General features: G+C 44.5%; 1 protein-coding gene across 1 annotated transcript; it reads left to right on the top strand.

Moving 5' to 3' along the window:
• Positions 1-608: 608 nt before the first annotated feature.
• On the top strand, positions 609-17,066 carry ppap2d (phosphatidic acid phosphatase type 2D). Its single transcript, XM_041956706.1, has 6 exons — positions 609-1,353; positions 12,764-12,921; positions 13,043-13,329; positions 13,468-13,525; positions 15,116-15,292; positions 15,518-17,066. The coding sequence occupies exons 1-6, from the start codon at positions 1,149-1,151 to the stop codon at positions 15,620-15,622; spliced, it is 990 nt and encodes a 329-aa protein (XP_041812640.1). The 5' UTR covers positions 609-1,148; the 3' UTR covers positions 15,623-17,066.
• Positions 17,067-24,189: the final 7,123 nt, after the last annotated feature.

Here is a 24,189-nt window from a genome sequence, read left to right as displayed (position 1 = left end):
AGAAATGAAATGTGTGGCAACATGCGTTTCATAAGTTTTCATAAACTTCTCATGAGCTTCCTGAGAGAACTAACTGCATCACGGGTATATATTGGGTTTTGTCTGCCTGTATGTTTTTCTATTGGCAGACAGTCAAACAGCAGTAGTCAATAGTGTGGAAAAATCAAACTGCCAGGCAGTCCTGCATGTCTGAGGGCACAGATGGTGCAATAAATATAATTATATTATCTAAAGTAGAATTGATTACTTTTTCTGTCCAGCTAAGACAGAATGAACTCACAACTGAGAAGGCTTTATGAGTTATTACTTTGTTAGTAAAGCAGCCACGAGAAGAGTTTTGTTGTTGTGTTTTTTTTCCTTCAGAGTTTGTGCAAACGTAAACAAAGTCTCTGTGGATCTGCGTTATTATTCTGGGGAAGGGTAGGGGCTGTATGTGGGACGTGTCCTCACGTGGGTGGGACAGTTTAATGGGACAGGAGACATCACAGTGACGAGGACCAGTCAGTGTGCAGCTGCCAGGACATGTGGATCGAACATGTTTTGATGTCCAGCCTCGTCGTTATACATTGATTTTGTTTGTTTTTTTGTTTTTTTTTTACCGCGGAGGTTTCCAGCAGCTGCATCTGCGTCAAGTCGGACTGAACAACACCGGAAGTTACACGATTTTTCACAACCAAAATTAATGTATCGCGGTTACTCGACCGAGAGTGAGACTTGCAGTCATCGAGAAGGAGCTTTATTTTGAAAGTTTGAACGACTGTTTCTGTTTTTCGTTGATGGTGCCTTTACGTAAATGTGACCGCTCTTCGGCTCGGGAGGTTTTGAGAGCGGAGTGCAGCACGCTCCCAAGTTTGCTGAAAGGTTCTAACTGACTTGAAGGTGACTGTTTGTGTTTCCTCCCTTTTCCAATTAGCGTCCATCTTTCTTCTACGTTTTGATGACAAGCGCGTAACGTTATCCTACCTCCACGCGCGGTTGGTTGACCGGGGTCCGCCGCTGTCAAACTTTGACATGGATTAGTCGCAGAGACGACGGATGGACTGAAAAGTTTGGGAATTTTTCCATCATTCGCCGGGAAGCTACGACTAAACAGACGCACTGCAACTCCCTTTTTAAACAAGTTGCCATTAACCTGTTTAGGTAAAGACATGCAAAAGTTCAATTCCGCCGGTACCCACAGCAGCACGCTGCCCCGGGACGCGGAGCTCCAGCTGCGGTTAGCTGACAGCGGAGGCGCAGGGGAAGGGAAGGAGAACGGCGCCGGGAAGCATTTCCTCGCTCAACCTGAGGAAAGCTCGTTTTGCACCAAGAGGAAGATGCTTGTCGGTTTGGATGTAATATGTCTTTGTGTCGGTAAGAAAAGGCCTATTTTTGTTTTAATGGTTTGAACAGTTATTGTGTGTTATTTACTGCAGCTGAACAACCGCAATCAAATTTCCAATTTAAAACACACCAATTGAAAGCTTTGAATTTACAATGATTTTTTCTGTTTTTAAAGGATCCACACGCATCTGTTGAACGCGCGTGTCAACACCAGCTTTAAACTTTTTAGAGGTTACAAGGAGGTGAAATGATTTCGCTTGGGGAAAAAACACATCGCAGGGGGATTTGTTAAAGTTAACGAAGCTGCAAAAGCATTTTTCCAGAAGTCAAATGGAAACTGTTCAAACAGGCAGAAAAGTTTCAGCCCGTTCCCCTCGGTGCACGTGGGGGCAGGAGGGAGGGCGGCGGGGGCTCAGCTGGCAGGAGCAGAGTTGTCCCGGGAATTCATCTGTTCCCATGGTAACCCCCCAAAGTTCCCGGGAGAAGAACGTGGGAATTGGGGATGAAAACATGCCCCGTGCTTGTGTTCTCGTGCCGAAAATTACCTCCGTTCACTGAGCGCTTTAGCCGCTCTCACTGCAGGGTTACGCAGTGTCAGCCAGATAATTACCAGCGCTCAGTTGGGAGGTTGGTGCGGGTTTATAATTCAATAACATCAACCAGGAGTTTTCACAAGGAGAATTAGAAACATCAGTAACAGCACGTGGGCAACAACTCAGGGGCCTCTGACAGAATAAAGGAGTGGTCAAAAGGACTTTCTCCAGAATTACACAGAGATTACTAATGGATTCCATTTGACAGTGAACAAGGAACGACTGTTTTTATCATGGAGTAATCCGTCAATCACTCGCTTTTGTACAGTTTTAAAAGGTTGAAACTACTAAGACTACTTACTGTCACAATATGATGAGTTTTTGCTCATTCTGCAAGTCAAAATGTTTTAAAGTTACAGCAGAGGAAACGCAAGATTACAAATGTTGTGTATTTTTACTTTATGAATCGATAATGAAAATTGTCACATTAATCACAATTAGTGCAACCCATCACATTCACACATGTATAATATCAGAGACCTCTATGGGATTAGATTTGGTCAAATTGTGTTTTGATTCAATATGGAGCAGCATAAGTCTCATTATGTTAGGGAGGATTACCTTGATATTATAAATTTAGACTTAATATGATCAAAATTACACATTCTCTTTGTCCTCTCACAGTTCATATATTACGGTAATTGTAAGATTGAACATTTCATTGGCAGAAAAAGTCTTCTTTATGATCCGAATCCGGCTCCAGATTACAGAAAAATTGGGACACCCTTTGAGACAAAAGTAAATAAAAACATAATGCAATCATTTGGACATGAAGTGTGTTTACAGATAAAGGTTTTCTGAAATGTTCCCAAGCCCATGCAGTAATATTCTTTATGCATGTCTTCAAAAAGTGGAGACTCTCGCCCCGTCCTTTCTTATGTACAACTGAGGTTCTCGAGGATGTCCCTTTCATACCCAATGTTGATACTATCATCTGATATCACTGAACCTGTTTACCTGTGGAATGTTCTAAACAGGTGTTTTGGAAACCCCAGTACCTTAGAATTGTACTGGACTCTTACAGAACTTGACTAAAACTACTTAATTGCTCTCCACCTGTGTTCAATCTAGTGGGGATTTGCGTGAAGTCATCTGAAAGCCATGTTCCACTTTGGCACCTGCTGCACCAGACTCTGGGATATTTAGTGAAGAGTGAGACAAAATATAGTCTCACAAGTTTCATGTCGTCATCTCACATGACTATGATTGGGATGGGAGCATCTGCGCTGCGTGAGTGAATGATCATTCGGACCAGCGGCAAACACGAGAGAGGCAGAACCCGTCTAGGCAGAATGACAGGTCTCAGCCTCGTTGGCAGTTACAGCATCGGAAATGACCCGGCAGACAAAACGACAGCGTGAGGCAGTTAGTTTCATTGCCGTGTTATTCTTAACCCCTGCAGGTATGCTATTAGCTGTTCACTCTGCACACTACTCAGCAGCTTTGTTTTGCGCTTAGGAAGTGGCTAGTGACCGAGCATCAGTCAGCACAAGGGAGGAAATGGTGTCTCTCTCAGTTCTCCTCCTAAGACACACACTGAACACGCCACTTGCTTTCTCACAAAATTGCGTGCCCTGACCCCTCTTATCCCCCTCTGAGTAGATTACAACACTGAGACTGAGTCACTGAGCCTCAAGCTAGACACAGCAGAGAGGATTTAGAGTCAGTTAGTCTTGTGACTGAAATATTTTTTTGTAGTAAGTAAAACAGATTCGGCGTCTTGCTGCGGATGTAGCATTTGCAATAGTCCTGGTTCGATTTGATAGGCTGATCTCAATTTATGATTTTCAAACATTAAGCAAAGTTGTAAAGTTGGACAAATGTGTTTTTCTTGACCAATTAGGTGTAGTTTCTCTGCAGCAAAAAATAAACACAAGTCTGTGCTTTACAGTTTTAACAACCAAAACCACCTGTTTAGCCACACATGTGGTGAATTGATCCGTACAATGTTGGCTGAAATGAGAGCATAACATTGAATGATACAGTACACTGTCATGTATTGTTACACCCATTCATGCTGCTGATAGAGCTCATTAGATTACTTCCAGATTCCTGTCTGTCTGACTGCATCCTGCCTGTCTTTTCCCCATTAACCATCAAGTCAGTTATCAGCAGAGGCCTGGCCTTGACTCATCTGCGGGTATTCGCGAGTGAATGCCATCACTTAGTGAAAATGAATCGGGCCCTTCTTTTTGCTAAACCCTCTTATCTCTGACTAACCCAATTTTCCCTTAAAAATGCCATCATCAGATTCCCTCAGACGGTTGACCCTCGGGCGTTGTTCGTCCTGTAAAGGGGCTCATTCACCACTGTAACTATGGAATTTTACCCTGAAGCATCCCATCCTAATTATGTTATCAGCTGAAGAGGGATTCCACAATGACCTGAGGTTTTTCTCAGCCTCTCCATGTATTTTAGCATTTACTTCACATTAGAAGAGGCGACATAAGTAAGTGTGGTGTGGTATTATGAATGAACTTTAATCCGTCAGGGGAATGCATGGATACTGAGGACATTAACATGACTCTTGTTACCTGATCAGACTCTTACTCAACACCAGGCTTGTCTAACATTGTTGTGCTCCACTCATAAGGCAGTGCTAATGGGGCTGTTCTAACATGCACATGAGGGATGCTTCACAGAGATAGATTGTTCTGGTTCAGCTCAGTGTCAGTAAGTTCCATGTAAGCTGCAGATTGCAAGTGTTTGCTTGTGTGTCTAAGTGTGCGCGTGCATTCCTGGTGGGTCTGGTAGGGGTTTTTGACTGGGAGAAAGCGGACGGAATCTGCGCCCCGTGGCTCCATCTACGATCTGGTGTCCAGCCACCCAGAGGTCAGGAGGTGTCGGGTGTTTGTCATATCTGCTGAGCGTGCAGGGACAGGCCTCCCAGCCTGCACTGCTGTTTCCCCTGTGCACAGGTGGTCCTTACTCTATCATCACCCCAATAAAGACAGTTATTGACCCTCTTAAAGAGTAATTGAGAAATGATTGGAAGCAACACTTGAAAGCCTGCTATTAGCTTATATAGCTTAGAGGGACATTGTGAGTGCCACCAGGCATGACCTTCTTGTAGAGGTTAATTGGGCAATAGTTCCAGACTGGATATGCACCAGATGCCTGTCTGGGTTTGAACAATACAAAAAAAAAAATTCACATTCTAGATAAATTGCATAGATTTGTGTACTTCAATCTAGAAAACAATTTCTTTCAGTAGTAAAAACAGAACTAGTTTTTGTGTACTAAAGGAAGAGAGAGCTGGAATCAGTTGATCACCGTTGTGTGTGAGTGTGTGTTTTTGTTCTAGACGTGAAGCAGCATGCCAGGACGAGAGGACCGGTATCTACCTAAAGGATCTGAATTCTGAAAGGGCTCCCTCTTTCCAGCTTATCTCTGCTTTTGACCCCTTTTTCTCTTCTCTTTTCTTCGGACAAACTCTATTTTGGGAATGAAGGTGTTCCAGCGATGTAGCGAGGTGTGTGCGAGCGTGTGTGTGTGTTTTATGTTTGCTTGTGTGTTTAGGGCGGTTGGCGGGTTCATCATAGAGGATTCCTGGTTGTGTTCTTTTGGCAGAGAAAGCTGCCAAGTGAGTGAGACAGCGAGAGGCCTACACGTCACAGCATGTTTGTGTGTACGGGGCCAGGAATATTAAATTGTCTCCTCTGTGTGTGTGTGTATTTATGTGTGTGTGCGTTCTTAGGAGTAAGAGTGTGGGTGTGGGTGTTTTTGTGTATGTGTCATCGCGGCTGTTAATGCGGACACCCTACTACAGCTGCCATGTGCGTGCTGTTTGTTGACAAATTTGCCGGTTGTGTTTTGCTGCGTGTTTCAGGCTCTGATCAAACACACTCCGAAGTTATGGAACACACTGGCGTCACTGCGGCTGACAGATGGAGAGCCATTAAAAATGGCTCAGACAAATCATTAGCTATTGGAAGAAGTGATTTTGCCTACTCTCCCTCGTTAGTGTATTAATGCATCTCCCTCCCATTTGACAACACTGCAGAGGTTCAGGAATCCATTAGTTGCACTCGTCCTGAGTCTCCATGGACACATGTATTTTCCTTTCAGTACGTCTTCCTCCGCCCATTAGCACAGCAGAGCCAGCTCAGATCTTAGAGATGTCTCAGTTGCCTGAAGGCTGAGGGGCAAGTGAGAGCCCGAATGAGTGAACAGCCCTGGGGTGGGAGAGCTGAGTGGGCCGCGGAAAGAGAGAAGGGGTTTAGGCTCTACAGTAGGGGTCAGAGGTCAGACCCAGGGGCGCCTGAGGGATCTTATCCACAGCTGTCTGTTCATGTCCTAGTGTGGAAGTAGTACTGAGAAGGAGAGGAACTGTTCAGACAGCAAACAGCTTCAAATGTGCCTTTAATGAGGCAGCTGCAATCTTCTCCTCGATGGCGGTTCCGTAAGTGCCCAGGGTGGTCCAAAGGTATTAGCTGTAATGAGTGAATAAAGATGTGTGTAGTTCTCTAAACCTCAGCGCTCATTAGCTAGAATGGGTTTGGAGAGGCTTACCATCAAAGTATCTACCTGAATCCGAATACAGCCTGTAGCCCCGCCTTTGCGCCTGTCAGAACTAATGACTCGTACTCTTCTGTCTGACCCCCATAAGGAGACTTAGACAGCCCCCCTTGGCGCCATGGCATGGTTACCCATCATCAGTACCATTTTATCATTGTGTCGCATCTCACCTGCTGGAGCCTCCCCCCCTTCATCCTCTCAAGCTCCGCTCTGAAGTTGTTCCAGCTGCGTGTTCCCCTGCAAACCAAAACACTCTGACAAAACAGCCCTGCAGCCCTCGACTGTGTCTACACTGCACATACAGTGCTGCCACAATTAGGCTGCAACGTGTCAAATACCTCCTCAACCGCAACCCTGTGTCGTTCTCACATTGCAGACTGCAAGCCCTCACCTCACTGCGCACACCCTTACCTTCGCACCGCAAAAACCACCAGAGCACTCCTTTAATGTTTCCAAGGTACATACCAGAGTGGCGGGTCCTTTATGTTCCCGCTGAATCAGACAGGCAGACAGACAGCCCACTTCAGACCTCACCACTCATGCCCTGAACTCCAGAGCCGGGCTCCAGGAAGCAGGTCAGTGATGTGTGGAGAGAACAGAAGCAGCTGTGGGAAGCATGTCTCCACTGGCCAGCGGTAACAGTAACAGTGGAGGGTGCAAGCAAGAGCTCCCCTGGTGCGCCGGTGGAAGGTAAAGCAGGAACTTGCTCACAAGAAATATTCTGTTTCAGATTACACACACTTTCTTTTGTTCCATGTGAGTTTGCTGATGTTGTCATCAAAAGCTTCAGTAAATATTTAGCATTTTCGACTGGCAAGGTAGTCTCAGCTGTCTCGCTTTTTTCTCTCTGGGCCTTTTTTTAGGTTCTGTTTTTGCAAATGTCTAAAAAATAGGACACACTATGGGACACACTTGTGAGCCTGAGTCAATCACTTTTTTTACCTGGATGTTGAAAGGCAAGAAGAGGCGGGGGGGGGCAGATGGTTAACAAAGATCCAGGGCTGTTGTAGCTCGTCAGCCTTTTGTTCTTCACTGATTACTGTCTTTGTGCTGCCATCGGGGCAGACAAAACAGAACGGTCTCTCAGAATAATCCTGCCAATAGTGGAAAAAGAAATGGGTGTGTATCAGGGCAGGGGGCCACCACTCGCCCTTATCCCACCTTTCCACTACCTGGATTGGGCCACCAAGGATGAACAGGAAGAACCACCTTCCAGGACTCTCACACACTGACATACACGCACAGCACTTTAATTGGGTTTATGGTTGCCAATCATAATCACAGCCTTGGTGCAAATGACTTCACCTCATGTTTAAGTGTTACCTGCCCTGCAGTCTGTGTGTGTGTGTGTCTGTCTGTCTGTGTGTGTGTCTTTGTGTACTTTTGTGTGATGGTGAACACACTCTCTTCCTGGTCCGCCTCTTCAAACAAAGACTTTTTTTTATATCAGGTGAAACATAAAAGGCTTGGCTTTGTCCTTAAAGTACCTCACTCAAGCTGAATAGTGATTAGATGAAAGAACAGACCAAGGCCAGCTTATGGAGACAGCTTTGTGCAGTTAAAGTCATTATTGCACAAATAATTAAACAAACCCACCCAGCCCAACTGCAGACTGCCTTTTATGAGTGTGTTAGGCAGGCCGTCACACTGCTTCTAGTAATGTTGTTACCAGGGATTATCATGCTTGCAAAGATTCAAATTACAACACTTTTCTGTTCAGTTTACTATCTTATTTTTTTTTCAAGGTTGACTTGAAGGTAAACAAGCAGCTTAAAATTTACTTGGGAAACACTGGCACATGCAAGCTGGTGAGGGGCCCAGCGAGGGTGGACCACCCCTGAAGGGTGCGGTAGCACACTGGGCTGCAGGCCAGGCTCAGCCCAGTACTAAACTGCAGGCCAGATGGACCTGTGTTGACAGGTCACTAATTGTTTGTCCTCCAGTTCTATCAAAGGGCAAATGTAGAACGAGACCCGTACAGTCAAACATTATTGTGTGTGAGGAGGCAGATGGCCATTACTGTGGCTTAGATATAGCTTTAGGCAGAGTATCATGCTAATCTATGAGGATATGCAGGCTGTTTGTTCCACAGCAGCATCCACAGGAGTTCATTTAGCTCTGCGACAGGCTGTTTGCCTAAATGCATGCAGGATTGTTTGGCTCGACTGTGGTTTATTTCGTTGGTTAGTTTTTCTTCCAGGTGCTGGTGGGTTTTTTTGCTGGTTTGTTTGGTTATATGTTGGTCTGTATGGCTGCGGCTTTGGTTTGTTTGCATCCCAGTGCGGTTTTTATGTGTATGTGAGTGTGTTGAGTCTGTATGTGTGTTGGGGGTATTCTGCTGGTTGAGGTGGGGTCGTGTTTACAGAGCGGGTCCCAGCAGAGCCCAGATCTCTGACCCTCACATTCCAGAACCACCACTAATCGCCTCCGTCTGCTGTTCTTTGCAGAGAAACCCTTGCCGCATCTCTCTTGGCTCCATCCCTCCAGTTTTCTCTCACCCCAGCATTACTGCCCTCACCCCCATTTGTCAATTTTCTAGCCTCCTGGCTATGCATTTTATCCCAGTTTTTAGTTTGATGTTGTATCGATCAGCTTATGTTTAGCAGTATGGCCGTAAAGCATGTCGATCAATAACTACCATTTGCCCTCTTTCTTTGCGCTCTGCCTTTAATCACTTTCTCCATAGGTTTTTTTCTTAATTTCTCGCATTTAGTTGTTGTTGTTCTCCTCTCACAGTGAGCTCATTCTGGGCTGCAGTCATAGATGTGTAAATTAGAACCAGAAGAGTTTCTCAGAGTGAGGCACATATCCCCTCTGCTCTCATTCCTCCTCTTCTCCTCCCTCCCTCCGTCCCTCCTTCTCTTCTCCCACCCACCCCTCTTTCTTTCTATCCCTTTTGAGTATTTGAAAGCATTCCTGCTTTGAGTGTCAGGCCCAGCGAGCAGCACATTTTGGCCTGGTTGTGTGAGCCGACCCACTCCTCCGCCTCCTTCTCGGTCCCCTTGCAGGCTTTCCTGGCCTGCCTCTCTTTTTGAGCATGTCTTGGCCAGGTGCAGAGGTCTGCTCACAGCTGCCTGACAGACGATGTGAGGGTCTCTGGAGTGTTTTTGTGTCCTGTTGTGAAAACTGTTTTAATGTAGTTGTAAAGCATAGAGGTTGACTGTGACAAAGGAGTGTGTAATTTGTTTGGGTTTTTTCAGGATACCAGGAGTAACTTTGCATGCGGTTTCTAGAACTAATACTTTGTTTTTTGTTTATTATTGAGAATTTGTGACACAGCTCAGATTGGGGTCAATGTGGTAGATTTATTGGGAAGCAAACAGCTTTGCCACTGTGGACTGATCTTTGCTTCATGGCCATTAGTTCCATGTCTGTCCATGGACTTCATGCAAAAATGAGAAAACAACACGAGCCATAAGTACTGGCAGCCTGAGGTCATAAAATATGTTGCTATCTGGCTTAGCACTTCATGGTTCCCATTATTCCCCCATATGAGTTGAAAATGATCCCTTAAGAGGTCCATCTTCCTACTGTAACCGCAGAGTGTCCTTAATGTAAAATATTGATTAAAAACATTGATTGCTGAGAGAGGACTGACCATATTGTGGCATGTGATGAGGGCACAAAGTATGTTAAAGGATGGTATAGAAAGCAGTAAAATGTCTCTATTTGTCACAAAACTGAAGCAAAAGTGTTCATTTATGGCAAAATACGTGTCAAATGCTCTACTGTATGTTGCAACATTTGAGCACACTGCAAAATATGATAATAAAAGCACATTTCAGGAGAAAGTGCAGCATGTCAGAGCCTGTGTGAAAATTACTTAAGGTGCTGTTGGCCCTTCACTGCCTTATCCACATTTGGGCATAGAGGACAATGTGTTGCCTTCTCATCATGAAAACTACAAGTGATTGCACAGGCTGTAAATTTAATTCTTCAATAGTTAATATGTCATTATTAAGTATTACATAATGTCTGATTTACACACATGGTACAAACACATGCACACACACATATACATGAATACCAGGACTCTTGTCGAGCCAGTACGCAGCAGCTGTTGACTGTAGCTGTGAACGTATTTAAGTAGTAGTATTATAACCAAATGAAAGAAAACCCACACACCCACTCAATTTGAAGCAGAAACGAACTAGGCCATATCTCTGCAGGTCTCCACCAAGGTATGACACACACAGATAACGGGATTACACTTTGGAGATTAAGAGGCGTGTGTGTAGGTCACTATGCAGGTGGCAGAAATGAACCAGGAAACTCTGATATTCCTCCTTTTAAATTAAAAAAAGGGCTAATACTAGCCTAGTCTAATACTCCAACCATTTTAGCTAAAATAAACAAATCAGAATTACTTCAAGCAAGCAGAAAGACATGTAATCTAAACACATGTAATGTAATGAAATTATGGTGACTGAAATTCATCATTATAAAATTCAATATAAGATTTGACTCCAGCATTAATAGCAAGGTTATTTCACTGAATTGCATTGCATGATGGACCCAGTACGCTAACATTTTCTTGACAACATTCAACTGCCATTTGTTATGAAGGCAGGAATTCTGACCAGACGACGCCCGAACTTAAAAGTAGCTGATGAATAGATCCATTGATGAATTCCTTTGTCTAAAAAAAACAGATAGCACCTGCATGTGACCTGTATGTGGATGTGCGCATTACACGAGGTACATCAGTGCGTGTCGGAGCTGAATTTATGTCGGCATGTGTGAGGAGATGCCTGTCGACGTGGTGACTGATTGAGATGAGTGAGAGATCGGGGTCAGATGAGAGGTGTTTCCTATCTCTCTCTCTCTTCTTTGGTGTCTCAGCCTCTGCTATCTGCCTGCAACGTGTTTCCCTTCCTCACTTTCTTACCAAGGCCCCTGCTAAAATATCTGGAAGTGGGCTGGCTTTTATCTGTGTTTTGTCTTTCTGTTAGGGCACCATGACTTTGACTGCAGAGGTCATTAACACGCACGTTTGACTGCAGTAAAACGTTCTGTGTCTCAGCTATAGTCACGCTGCTGTTGAGAGTTGCCTTTTCATGTGTCCTCTGTGCTGATAGCCTCTAATTTATAGATTATTTACCTTGTTATCCTTGTTTATCAGTTCACTGAGGTTGAATGAGCGATATGAGTGTTTTATTGGTGGACTGTATTGTTGTGATAGCAAGCACAGAACAATGGCTAAGATTGAAACAATGCCAGTGTGGACAAATCTCAGAGTGCACATAGTTACCTATAGTAAGTCAGGCATTCATGACCCGCCCTTTGTCAGTTAGTAATTGTTAATTTATCAAGCTTAAAGCCATGTTTGCCGTCCATTGTTTGTGGGTTTGAGTGTGTATTTATGCCTTGTTCCTTTTGGCCTGATTTTGAGTGTGTATCCTGTGGACTACTCAGTCACGTAGTCTGAGAGATTCCCTGGCAGGAGCAGTGTTTTGGCCTGGGCGCGTTCCAACCAACCAGCAGGCCAGGGATGACAGGAAGAGGCACAGAGGTTAATGATTAGTCCCATGTTCTCGCTGCATTCCATGGGGTGACGAGGGGACATGGGATAAGGGACAAAGAAACGGAGTGGGCCGGGCAGGCTTTTACAGGCCTATTGGATATGAGTTTGAAGTACAAGACAAAGTAAAAGCTGTGTGGCTCCGCTCTTGTTTCTGGGGACTCTAACACACCATCTCTCTTTTTAGCCGTCATTAAAATGTTGCACAACTACTACAAAGTGAACTTTCACCATCGGGCTGTGAGGTGTGTTTGCTTAAGCATGCCAGACCTTGACCGCCTTTTACCTGATACAGAGCTTTTATACTTAGTGACCAACCAGGAAACAGTGAGCACATACTGTATGTAGGACAATTGTTAATGTAAGATCGGATGGATTGCTTTTCACCGGAAAAAGTGTCATTGTTAAACAATACCTGGCTCTTCCTCTGGTGGGTTTGTTGTCCGCTTTTGGCACAATGAAACATTTTGTGCAGCATTCCCTGAAATATTTTCCTCCTCCATCCTCATCTTAATTCTCCAATGTCATGCCCATCTCCCCTGTCTGTCCGTCTGTCATCTCTCCTTCTCGCTGATCCTCTGGTGGATGCAGCTATGTGTGGAATGCTTCATCCAGCGGGAATCTGGAAATCGTGCCACCAGATGACTGACACTCTTTAAGCTGCTCCCCTCTCGCTCCTGTGAGACACGAGTATCTCTGCATCTCGCTCTTTCTGTTATCGTTCTCGCGCAGACCACATGCTCACAGACATTCATCAAGCCATTTTTTTTGTCCGCCTCCCCTCCCTTTCTCTCCCACATCTCATCAGCCTCCATCCCATTCTTTGCGTGTGAGCTGAAGGCTGTGACTCCGTACAGGCGAGGCTTCTTTTGTGGAGACTCCAGCATCACCTATCCCTACGTGGAGAGCGAAGCCATACCTGACAGCCTGCTCATTGCTGGCGGTATAGCCATCACTGGCCTAACGGTAAGACAATGATTGCTGTTTTGTATTTGCCCAGTGAGTTAAAGTTGCCATCACTTTAATACGGTGTAGTAGAGCATGTTCCAGTTTTTGGGCAGTTTCTCACGTCTTTTTCCCCTCTCAGATTGCCCTGGGTGAGTGCTACCGGGTGCGTTTCCGAGGCGTACACTCGCGGGCTTTTGTTCGAAACCTCTATGTGTCGTGCCTGTACAAAGAGTTGGGGAGCTTCCTGTTTGGTTGCTGTGTGGGTCAGTCTCTCACCAATATGGCCAAGCTAAGTGTGGGACGCCTGCGACCCAACTTCCTGTCTGTCTGCAACATCACCTACGCGTCCATCAACTGCACGCCGGGCAGCTACGTGTCCCAGGTCACCTGCAGGCAGCCTAATCAGAAGATGGTGGAGGAAGCAAGGTGTGTGGTGTGTGCACACAAGTTGTTTTTGCTCAGCAATGATTTACCTTGTACCTTGCTAAAGGTGGGGTATACGATAGCTTGACTCATGCAATTCATCGGTAACACTCTGCATCTGTTATTGATGTTCTCTTTCAGGAAGTCTTTTTTTTCCGGCCATGCTTCCTTCGCAATGTACACCATGCTGTATCTGGCAGTAAGTCGCATCTACTTTAAAGCACACACACACACACACACACACACACACACACACACACTCACACACACACATACAGAACGTGACCTTCACAATCACCTGAGCTTGTGTTGTGTAATTACTGCATTTGGTGCCGTGTTTACAATGTTGGGGAAATATTACAGCTCTCGCTTTCATTTCAGTTATTAGAGACAACACCAATCCCAAGAGGCCAAGAACACTCTGTGCAGCTATTAACTAGATCAGCTAATTAAACATGCGCAAACACACACCAAGACATGTGCTGTTAAATATATTCACACTGCCTGATCGTTAGGGAGGAGACCTTTGAGAGCAGCAATTCTCCAAAGGCATCCTGCTTCAAGCTGAAAGAGTTGGTGAGACAGAGAGAGAGTGAGGAGGGGGTGGAGAGAGGGGGAGTCGGAGAATGAGGGAGAATGTTTTCCACGGAGAACATGAATAGATGAAGAGACTACACAGACAGAGGAGGCCTTGTTGTGGGTCTCATTTAGAGGGGGGGAGTGGAGGGCTGAATATGCCTGCTGAGAGATCGACAGGCTTCTTTCAGCAATAGACACCGCTCTCATGCCCCCCCACCCACCACCACCACCACCACCAGCCTCCCCCAGCCCTTCATCTCTCTCTTCCTTTCTCTCACACTGCACTGCCCAGTAGTCATGGGAGCGTTGTGAGTGAGAAACGACAGTTAGAGGGAGACAAAAGCACATTCTTCAACAAAGAATGTCCATATTCCTCATGTGTTCCCCGTCATTAACCCTTGAAGTAAAGGTTTATGTGACTTAAATGTTTTTTTTTTTGTGTACAGCTAATTAAAAATTAATGAGATGGAATGAGGATGCTCAAATAGAGGAGAAAAGAAGTCCAAATGAAAAGCAGCTCCGCTCTGAGCCTAAGGAAGCGAGGATGAGTAGGGGGAGATTGAATAAGAGGAATAAAAGGGTAACGTACTGAAGGGAAGAAGTGGTCTGAGAAGGCCCTCGTGTTTGTTTCCCCTGTTCTCTCCTTTGTTTCTTCACACACACACACACACACACCGCAGGCACGAACACACAGACTCGCATGCAAGTTCATTGCTAGCAGACTGTAGAAAAAACAACCTGTAGCAACATGCCACCCGGACTGTGGCCAGCTGCTAGTGTTTAAGGAACAGTGACACCTGCTCTCAGTTGGGATAGGAGAGGGGAGAGAAGGACCCGGTGAGGGTCGGCCTCACCGCAGGAATGTAGGCCACGTGCTCCCCAGTGTTTGACGGGTCCAGACAGACCTCCAGCCTCCTCTTAAAGCTGCATCACGCTCGCCCCGTGACCCCGTTTTTACAGACAAAAACATCCATTCTGCACAGCGGCGCTGGGGCAGGAGATGAGGATGAACAAAAGAAGGAAATGGGGTTTAAGACAGTGTTAATGGACTCGTGCCAAGTGTCTCTTTCCCCTCTGGGTAGCAGACTGAGTGGATGTTTCACTGAAAGGGCCCCACCTGTGTTTATAGAAGCTGATGCATATACTGTATTTGTCTGTTGTCATTATAAAGTCAGTAACAATATGATCATATTTTCATTCTTTCTTGCAGTTCTACCTGCAGGCGCGGTTGTCGTGGCGAGGAGCTCGGCTGTTGCGTCCACTAATACAGTTCCTCTTAGTGATGATCGCCATCTACACTGGCCTGACCCGCATTTCCGACTACCGTCACCACCCCTCTGACGTCCTCACAGGGTTCATCCAAGGAGGGCTCACTGCATACTGGGTGGTATGTCGAAAATCACTGTTGTCTAAATAGTCTTAAAAAAACTGTTATCTCTGTCTTTAACAGGATTTGTTTCTCTCTGCTCTCTGTCGTCTGCTAGTTTAAACAATAGGCTCTCTCCCTCATTTTCCCCGCTCTGATCTCTCATGGTGTTTATAAGCTGTGGATGATTGACAGCATGTGTGGTCTGTGTATATTTCCTGACATGTTTTGTCCCTGTGCCTGCAGGCTTTCTACATCTCCTCCATGTTTAAGCCCTGCGCCCGTCCAGACCTGTCTCCCACTAGCATGTCCCTGGAGAGTCCACTGTCCAGCCAGCAAACTGTCTGTTAGCAGACACATGCAGTCGTTCCAGGAGTCAGAAGATAAGAGATGATGGACTGCAGAAAGACAGGGAGAATGTCAGATAGCACAGGAGAGGAGTAGAGGGAGGAGAGAAACTTAAGTCTTTAAGAAAGGGAATCAGTCTGAGAGAAGGGTGTGATTAAAGAGTACAATCTAACACATGCTTGCTCTTTCGGGCATACTGATACACACACACTCACAGAGTAATCTAATGCTCATGCTCACACTCTCACACATGTGAAATACAAGAAGCACATTTGACTGTAAGTCAGACCCGTCCAGTGAAAAGAACTGCATAGTAATATTTTTTTATATATGAAAAAAAATAAAAATGTATATTTTTCAAGAGGATTTTTAGAAGCTGCTAATGTTGATAGTTTCCAGTTTGAACTCGTTTTCTTCTGTGATGGAGACTTTTGGTCAGTGCATTTAGTCAGCTTTCAAAGCAGAACTGCTCACTCTTTGGTCTTGGGTGAGTGGGGCCTCGTCTTTGGTTTTGATCCTCCGCTCCACTTGGAAAACAGCGCCCAGCAGCTGTGAACTGAGACCATCAGACCTCAGATGTAAAGACAGCTCTGTACCAAGCGACAGAGCTGCCAGTGATAAGGAACAAGCACTGGCTACGACTTCTAACCGTCTTTACCTTCAGCGGCCTCATGTGCCGCTGCTCAGACTGCCCTACATTACTATGACTAAACAATAACTTGTACGTAAGCAGAGAGAAGAAAAAACAGTATTCATGCTGTAATACAATGTTATCTTTCTATTTGTGTAACCAAGGTAGTGATGGAGAGAAATCTGACCCTTTCCCATCACTACCGCTTTTCTGTACTAACCACTTTGACTGTGTCTCAGAGGTGGAGGTTTGACTGAATTTTGTAACCTTTGACTTTTGCCCCCGGACTCTCTGAGCTGCACCTTGATTTATGCCACTCTGACAGGAGAGCCGACGTGGCTGCGGCCCCAGCGGCCCTCCTGTGCATCTTTATTAATAGCACTTGAACGTACATAATGGAACTTTCTAATTATAATCAATATTATATATTTTATCACAAGTTTGAATAATCAGTGTTTATTTTTGTTAATGTCAGACTCATACACTATGTTTTTTCTTGAAATGATAATTATTCAAATTGAATGTAAATAGCTATTTCATTTTATAAACCACACAGATTTCAAAAGTATTAGTTCCAGTTTTGGACAGTTTTTACGTGTATATTAAGTGTTTGTATTTACGTTTGTGTCGATCAGGTACGGAGAGTTACTGTTGTATCTGTTGTAACTACTAGACTGAGCCACAGATATTATCAGAAAGCTATATTTTTTGTCTTCCCAGTTATTGTTATTTGTTTGTTTTGTCTGTGAACGCCAGTAAGGCAGAAATAACCACTGTACTCAAAAAACCAAACCAATAAAATGAATGTGGAATGTTTTTAACCTCCTCTGTCCTCCATTATTTTTACTGTCTGCAAACAGAAAAGTAATGCACCACAGTCCCTCTCATGGCTCCCAGACACAAATATACTCGATACATACTTAATCGCAGTGTCATAATATTTATGCCATCTCAGTTGTCTCTGGCCCCTCACAAGCAGTGTTGGTAAAATAAGCCATTTAGCCATTTGCAAGCCAGTTGTTTTAGAAACAGGATACCAGACTCTGTAAGGAGTTAGAGAAACCTGGCCTGAAACAAAAGGTAAACACTGAAATGATAAGTGATTTAACCTCTTGTGTTTGGAAGCTTCCACTCCAGTGCTCTTCTAGTTTTCTTCATTACAGCTCTCTCTCTCTGTCTCTCTGTCTCCCCTTCACACCCGTCCTCGCTTTGCCCCTTCCCCGCTCTCGGTCCTTTTTGAGTGCAGTGGAGCATGATGAGCTGTTTCAGGGGGTCATGCTACCATGGAGATGCTTAGCCAGATACAGGTTGGGGCATCTGAGGCTTTTTGTTTCATTTCTTTCTCTCTCTCTCTCTCTCTCTCTCTCTCTCTCTCTCTCTCTCTCTCTCTCTCGGCGATGCACTTCCAGGCTGAGGGAGGAGAATAAAAAGCAGCCCAGATCAGACGAAGAGGGCGAATAGGAGCAAGAGAACGAGCCTCAGTAATGGGTTTACGCATAACGCTGATGTAAGGGGGACAGACGAGCTCAGAAAGTGGTCCAATAATGAAGGGAAGGAGTAATGGAGCAGTTGGCAGAACAGATAGGGCGGTAGATATGGGAGAGTGAGGGTGATGGGCGTGGGGTGTCAGGGTGGGAAGGAATGCGATCGTGGTTTTCAGGCCTGTTCTGTTTCATAATACTGTAACTAAGGAGACACATTTCATTCCTGAGCTACGTATATGCCTGTGCTTGTGTGACAGGTTCTTGTCTATCTCTGCCTGCCTCGCTCCTTGTTATTGTCTCATGTTTAGGTGTGTGTGACTGAGCTGAGCGAGAGGTTGGCGGCTCCACTGAGCTGAGCTTACACACCCTGTCAAACATGACATCTCGTTTACACTGTGGCTGGCGTCCTACTCGCTAACCCTTTGGCCCTAATGGAAGCGAATGGGGGTCGACAAGCAGAGGCACATTCTGTATGTTCAGATTACTGAGGTCCAGGCAGAAGGGCCTCACTATTTACACTGCTGTGACTGTGCACACAGTAGGAACAGTAGCCCGGCACTGTTGTCATTTAGAGCGGGGGGTATTTGAACTCTTATCACAACAGGTGAAAGCCATTACTGTCCACACGCTTCACCGTGAAAGGAAGCTAAACCCACTTTCTCCCTCTCCCTTGTGCTTAACTTTGGGGAATTCCTCAATAAGATTATCAATAAATTGGACAGGTACAAAAATAGCAGGGCGGATGCTGGGGGGCGCTGATCCGAATCAACACACTGATAAGCGTGCTGCGGAAGGCACGTAGCTCACCTGCATATCTCTTCATGTCTGAGGAAAGGACACTTGTGTCATACATGTTTTTTGTCTGACACTGATAACATCATGGAGGCATGTGCAGCTTAGGCAAATTCCACGTACGAAACTCAGTCTCTGTTCGAAGTAATGAAAAAGCCTTTTTTGATGGAGATGTAAAACACACCTCTTCCCACACTGCTCACAAAATTCAGCCTATAGTTGTTTACTACTAAGTAAAAGCTGCTTAAGGCTGTGAATTGATTCAGCTGCAAAGAGGAAAGAAATTTCCTAGGAAATTATTTTTTGTTAAGTAGCAGTGGGTCTCCAAGGCATTACAGACGTGGTCTCTGGAACTCTGCTGGCCTCTCATCCAACTGTAGTCCAATTCTTAATAGAATTAAAAAGGATTAATGGGCTCTTTAGTATGCTCAAGTTCATGCTTGCTCCCCCAGCCTCACTGCTATGCATATTTCTAAATCTCCCATAGTAATGAAAGTCAGTGAATGCACTAGCTGCAGTCATTAGGGCTGCAAGTGGGCACATTGTGTCTTGATATGAGTCTGTGAAAGGCATTAGTTAGCATGTTCCTGGTTAGATAAATCTCCTTGCATCCCCTTTCTTCTCCCTCTGCTCTCCAGGGATTAGGATGTGCCAAGCCATGTTGGCTCATTGAATAAGCAAAGACATCAACCCTAAAACTGGTCTGCGAAGAACTGACGGGAACTCCAGGTGGACAGCAGGGCCTCAGTCACTGCCAAATGTAAAAACCTTGTTGTTTGTTCGTGTGGCGTTTGTGCATCTCCTCACATACACAACAGCAAAAGCACGCCTTATTTATCAGTCCGGCACATATGTACGCAAAAGATAGTATGCATGCTATCTGATGAGGACAGTGTCATTGTGCTATCTGATGAGGATAGCATCACATAGCAAATCAAGGCACTGTCCTGTGCTGCACCGCGCAGGCTGTGTCGTCAGCCGAGGCTGCACAGAATGCTTTGAAGCTCATATGAATTGCTAATAAGTTCAGTCAGTCAGTGTGTGAACATGTTAGAGAGTTTGATGTCGTACCTCCCTGGAAGAGTGATTCTCAGAAACGTCTCTGTTACAAGATTTAGAGTAGCATCAGTTTATAGAAACAGGATGCACACTGTTTTCTACAAATGTAATTTCCTGTCAGCTTTTTACAAGAACAATCGAATGTTTTATGACTGCTCAGGGCTGAACATTTCCTTGAGAGACAAATGATTCAACAATTCAATTATATATATATATATGTTAGGTTTGAAAAGCAACCATGCCTCTTGCTTAAGATGTTTTTTCAGTAGCCTCCTATAGTTGGTGATGACATACAGCAAAGTGAGCAGGAAACATACCCATGAGCCAGTATTTACCATCTTAGAGGTCATATTGCCGTCTTTGCGGGGGTGAGGAGGTGTTACAAAAGTACAATACAATGGAAAAGGTTACCTGATAAGACCTGGCGCCATGATGTGCGGTATGTTTATTCGAGTGGCAAAGTGAATGTGTAGGGTTGGGCGGCCTTAGCTACCTGCAGCTTCTCTCCTTTGTCCAGGAAGAGGGGTTTTCGGCCCTTCATCTCTCTCTGCGTCCCCAAGTCAGAAGTAAACACATTAAAAGCGACCGTTAAAGATTTGACTCAGAGGCTCAACAAGCAAGTTAGATTTTGACAAAACATTCCTCAATAAAACAAGCTGCCAGCACGTAGACAAGACAAGTTGTCAATAGAGATACCAAACCACTTTGTTTATACTGTGCGGTCTGGAGCATGAGAGATGTCTATTGTGCGTGCATGTGTTTCTGTGTGTGTGTGTGTGTTTGTTCCATAACTTGCAGGCTGCTGATGGCAGGCTGGAATGCAAAAACAAGATCATGGGAATAAAAACAATGGCCAGGACGTGTGAGGTGTCAGTGACGACTGCAGTTTGGAGGTGGGAGGACGATCCTGGGTTCCAGAGTAAACAGGCCAACCCTCCTGCAATACACACACACGCTCACATCTAGTGGTAAAGTACTAGTGACATGACACACATCCCATGTTAACACAAGCAGGTGGAATCATGAAAACAGCCCACTGATCACTTAAGTAAACTACAGTCTATTAGTCAAGTAAACCACGTAAAGTTAGAGGGATACAACTGACCTCAGCACAAACAGCAGCTGTTGTGTGTGTATAAAACATTTTGTATGCATGTGCTGTTTGTGAGCATCTGTGTGTGTGATTAATGTGTGTTTTTTGCCCGCTGCACTGCGTGTTTATGCATTAAGATGTGTGTGAGCATGCACATACCTGCATACACATCTGTGTGTGCATTTAAGAGGTCGTTTAGGCCATAAATCACACTTTCCGTTACACATACCATTATAATCTCACATATACATTACTATATCCCCCGTACACACATACACACACACACACACTATTAAACCCTCATTCTGTTTCACACTCTGTTGTAATAAATGTGAGAGCACTGTTCTGGATGAGAAATACTGTTGTGTTTAAAAGGGGATTATTGTGTGTGTGAGTGGGACTGCATACGCAGCAAGAATGACAGTGTTTGTGTGAGAGAGCATAGTGCTGTATGAATTAACATAATGGTATGCGTGGACAGTACGGTGGTGTATGTAAGACGGAAAGAGTTTATGTGAGAAACGATTACGTGCATGTATGTGAAATACAGTATTACTGTGTGCGAGGGAGTGGAATATCCTGCGTGTGAGAAAAAGAGAGAGGAAGAGTGTGTGAGAGTGAGACGGAAAGCAAATGATGCAGAACTATAGAGAGCGTCTAACTGAAAAGAAGGTATTATGATAGAATGGGTAGTTAGTTTCAATTCTCAGGCTGAAATCTCGTAGAAGAGAAAAACGTTTTGCGTCACTATAGTTTGACAGCTTTTGGGTAAATTTACAAATTAAGATTTTTTGCATACAAAACAAATGATGATCCTATAAAACAGGATGTTTTTTTTAACTCACACTAGCCGACGGTATATACAAGCACTGTGAAAGCGTCACTTTCAGCCCTAACTAACTGTGACAGCGTTTCTCACTGTTGTCAGAATTTGTACAAACCTGTCAATCAATTGGTTAATCAAGAAAATAATCAATCACATTTGGTTGTAATCCTGTACAAATAGTTAAGAAATGCCTCCACCTCAACTACAACAGCAAAATCCTGCTTCTACATGAATGCATGAGTAATTATTATCTAGTGATATATAACAGCATAACAGTCACAGGCAACATTTTACTTTTACTTTTGCTTTTACACATTGCACATTTTCCTGATTATACACTTTCACTTAGGTAACATTTTCAGTGCAGGACTTTACCTTACCTACAGTGTAGTGTTACAGGATCTGAATACTTCCTCCACCACTGATTATCAGTAGCTAATGTTAGCAAACTTAGATCTTTATTTGGATATTGCTGAGCTGACATAACTAAGTTTTTGTTGACTGACTTCATGACTCTGTCCTTCTTGTGGTACTGTTACACTAACTTTTGTTCATCACAAACATAAAATAGACAGTACAAGGAAGTTTAATGAGCCATTACTGTGTAATGGCCACTAGTGGCCAATGTTCTGCAAGAGTCACATAGTCTTGCTTTAAGGAAGACTTAAGATTCACCTTGTTTTGCCAAAATGATAGCAAATTTTCCACATGTAAAAGTGTATAAATGTGTCAGAGAGAGCATGTGAGAGTTTATAGTACAGTACTGTGGTGTGTGTGCCAGACCATGATGCAGATGAGTGTGTCTGTGACAGTGGGGATGGTGCTATCAGTGCAGCAGTGCTCCTAATTACAGGCCTCTCCGGGAACCAGCTGGAATAACACAGAGAATTAAAAAACCTGAGGTGCCGAGGTCACGCTTACAACTCTGCAGTACATCAGAGAGCCAATGAAATGTGCTCGTTGGAGCCGAGGAAGCGGTTAAATACAGTGCAGGCCTTTCTCTTACTGCTGTGTGTGTGTGTGTGTGTGTGTGTGTGTGTGTGTGTGTATTCATTCATCCATCTTCGCTTTTGTGCATGTAAATGTGATGATAGCTTAGCTCCGTTAGGTTAATAAGCATGCACTCAGCAGAGACCTGACAATATTCCTGTAATTCCTAGTTATGAATGAGGTGAACTTGAGTAATTTGTGTGTGTAATGCTGATCCACTACAATGCCTTGCCAAGGAGAGCTTGTGTAATTGGTAGATAGAGGGCAGTCAGTGCAGTAAGTAGCAGATATAATCTCTAATAAGTAGTAATAACTCATTATTAAATCTTTTGCCCATGCTGCTCTTTTCCTATTTTCTCTTGGTACCTCTTAGAATAAATAATCTTTCTCCTGGCCGTATTCCAACAGGTGGACTACAACAGCTTTTACAATGCATTGTTTACAGTCATTTGGTGTAATTGTTGAACAATGTCACGGCTGCTGGCTACCAGTGCTACCGGGGGGGGGGGTGAGTTATGGCTGCCTCTGTCTTGTAATTATGTTTCTCCTTCCCCTTGGCCGTGGTGACAGATGACGGCGGCAGTGAAAAAGTCTGTGGAGGGAAACCTCCTGTTTGAAGAAGAGGAATGATGGCAGTGACAGGAAGATAGTCCCAGACCTGGAACCACAGAGGTATCTACCTGTCTAGACAATGAACAGCTGTCTTCGGCTGGAGCTCGCACACTGCAAAAAAAGAGAAGAAGAAGAAAAAAAGATCTACTTGTCACTATCCTTGTCTCAGAAATGGAAAAAGTAGCGTGTATGAACAACTTAAATACCTGTATTTAATACCACTTAAATACCATTAACGTGGTTCTAGTAATCAATTGAGTGGTCAGCCTTCCATCACAGACTGGACTGTCCATGCTACCACAGATGGAGAAAGTAACCTTAATGATGTCTCCACTTAAATTGAGTGTCCCAGTGTTGTAGGAGGTCCCTGGAACTGGAGCACCTAAACGTCACGCAGCCTTTTTTAATGTAATGTGCATTCCATGCTAACATGTCAAAATGTCTGCTGTGAAAATGGCCTGCTGGCACAATATTGCACAAATTTTAATGATGGTTTTAAGCGCGTAAAAAATGTACATTTCTTGCAGTGCGCTCCTCTCCTGCTCTGTTCTCCTTGCTCCAATTTTTCAGGTGAGTGCCTGATTGCTTCACTGATCCGCAGCACTACCAAACACAAGGCTTTGTTTATTTAACAATAGGGCTCAGCCAAGTGTAACACGGCCACAGAGGGGACTGCCTTGACACAACGTGGCAGTGATAGACATTCGGACTGAGCTGACATTTCAAAGGGCTGCAGCAACTCCCCCATCTAAAAATCCCCATCCCCTAAAAGTCGAGCAGCTGTAGGTGAGGCAGACTTGGATTCTGCTGTGAAGGACAGAAAGCAGAATGCACAGAGAGAGCAGCTCATAAACAAAATTAACCAAATGGGTAATTTGATGTGAATTTCTTGCATACTTTCTCATGAGTCCACTTAATGTGCAGCGCATGCCAGTGCTTGTACGTGTACTTGTTTGTGTGTCAGAACAAACGGTGGCGTGTGTGAGTTGAGTTGTACTGTATGAGTGTATATTTACGTGTGAAGCTACAGAAATAACACAGGGCACAGTATGAAAATCCTGATTGTTTCGGAGGGATTATCCT

The sequence above is a fragment of the Chelmon rostratus genome, chromosome 17, assembly GCF_017976325.1.
Source record: "Chelmon rostratus isolate fCheRos1 chromosome 17, fCheRos1.pri, whole genome shotgun sequence".
Lineage (NCBI taxonomy): Eukaryota > Metazoa > Chordata > Actinopteri > Chaetodontiformes > Chaetodontidae > Chelmon > Chelmon rostratus.
The sequence above is the reverse complement of the archived record's forward strand: the minus strand, read 5'-3'. Positions and strand labels throughout refer to the sequence as shown.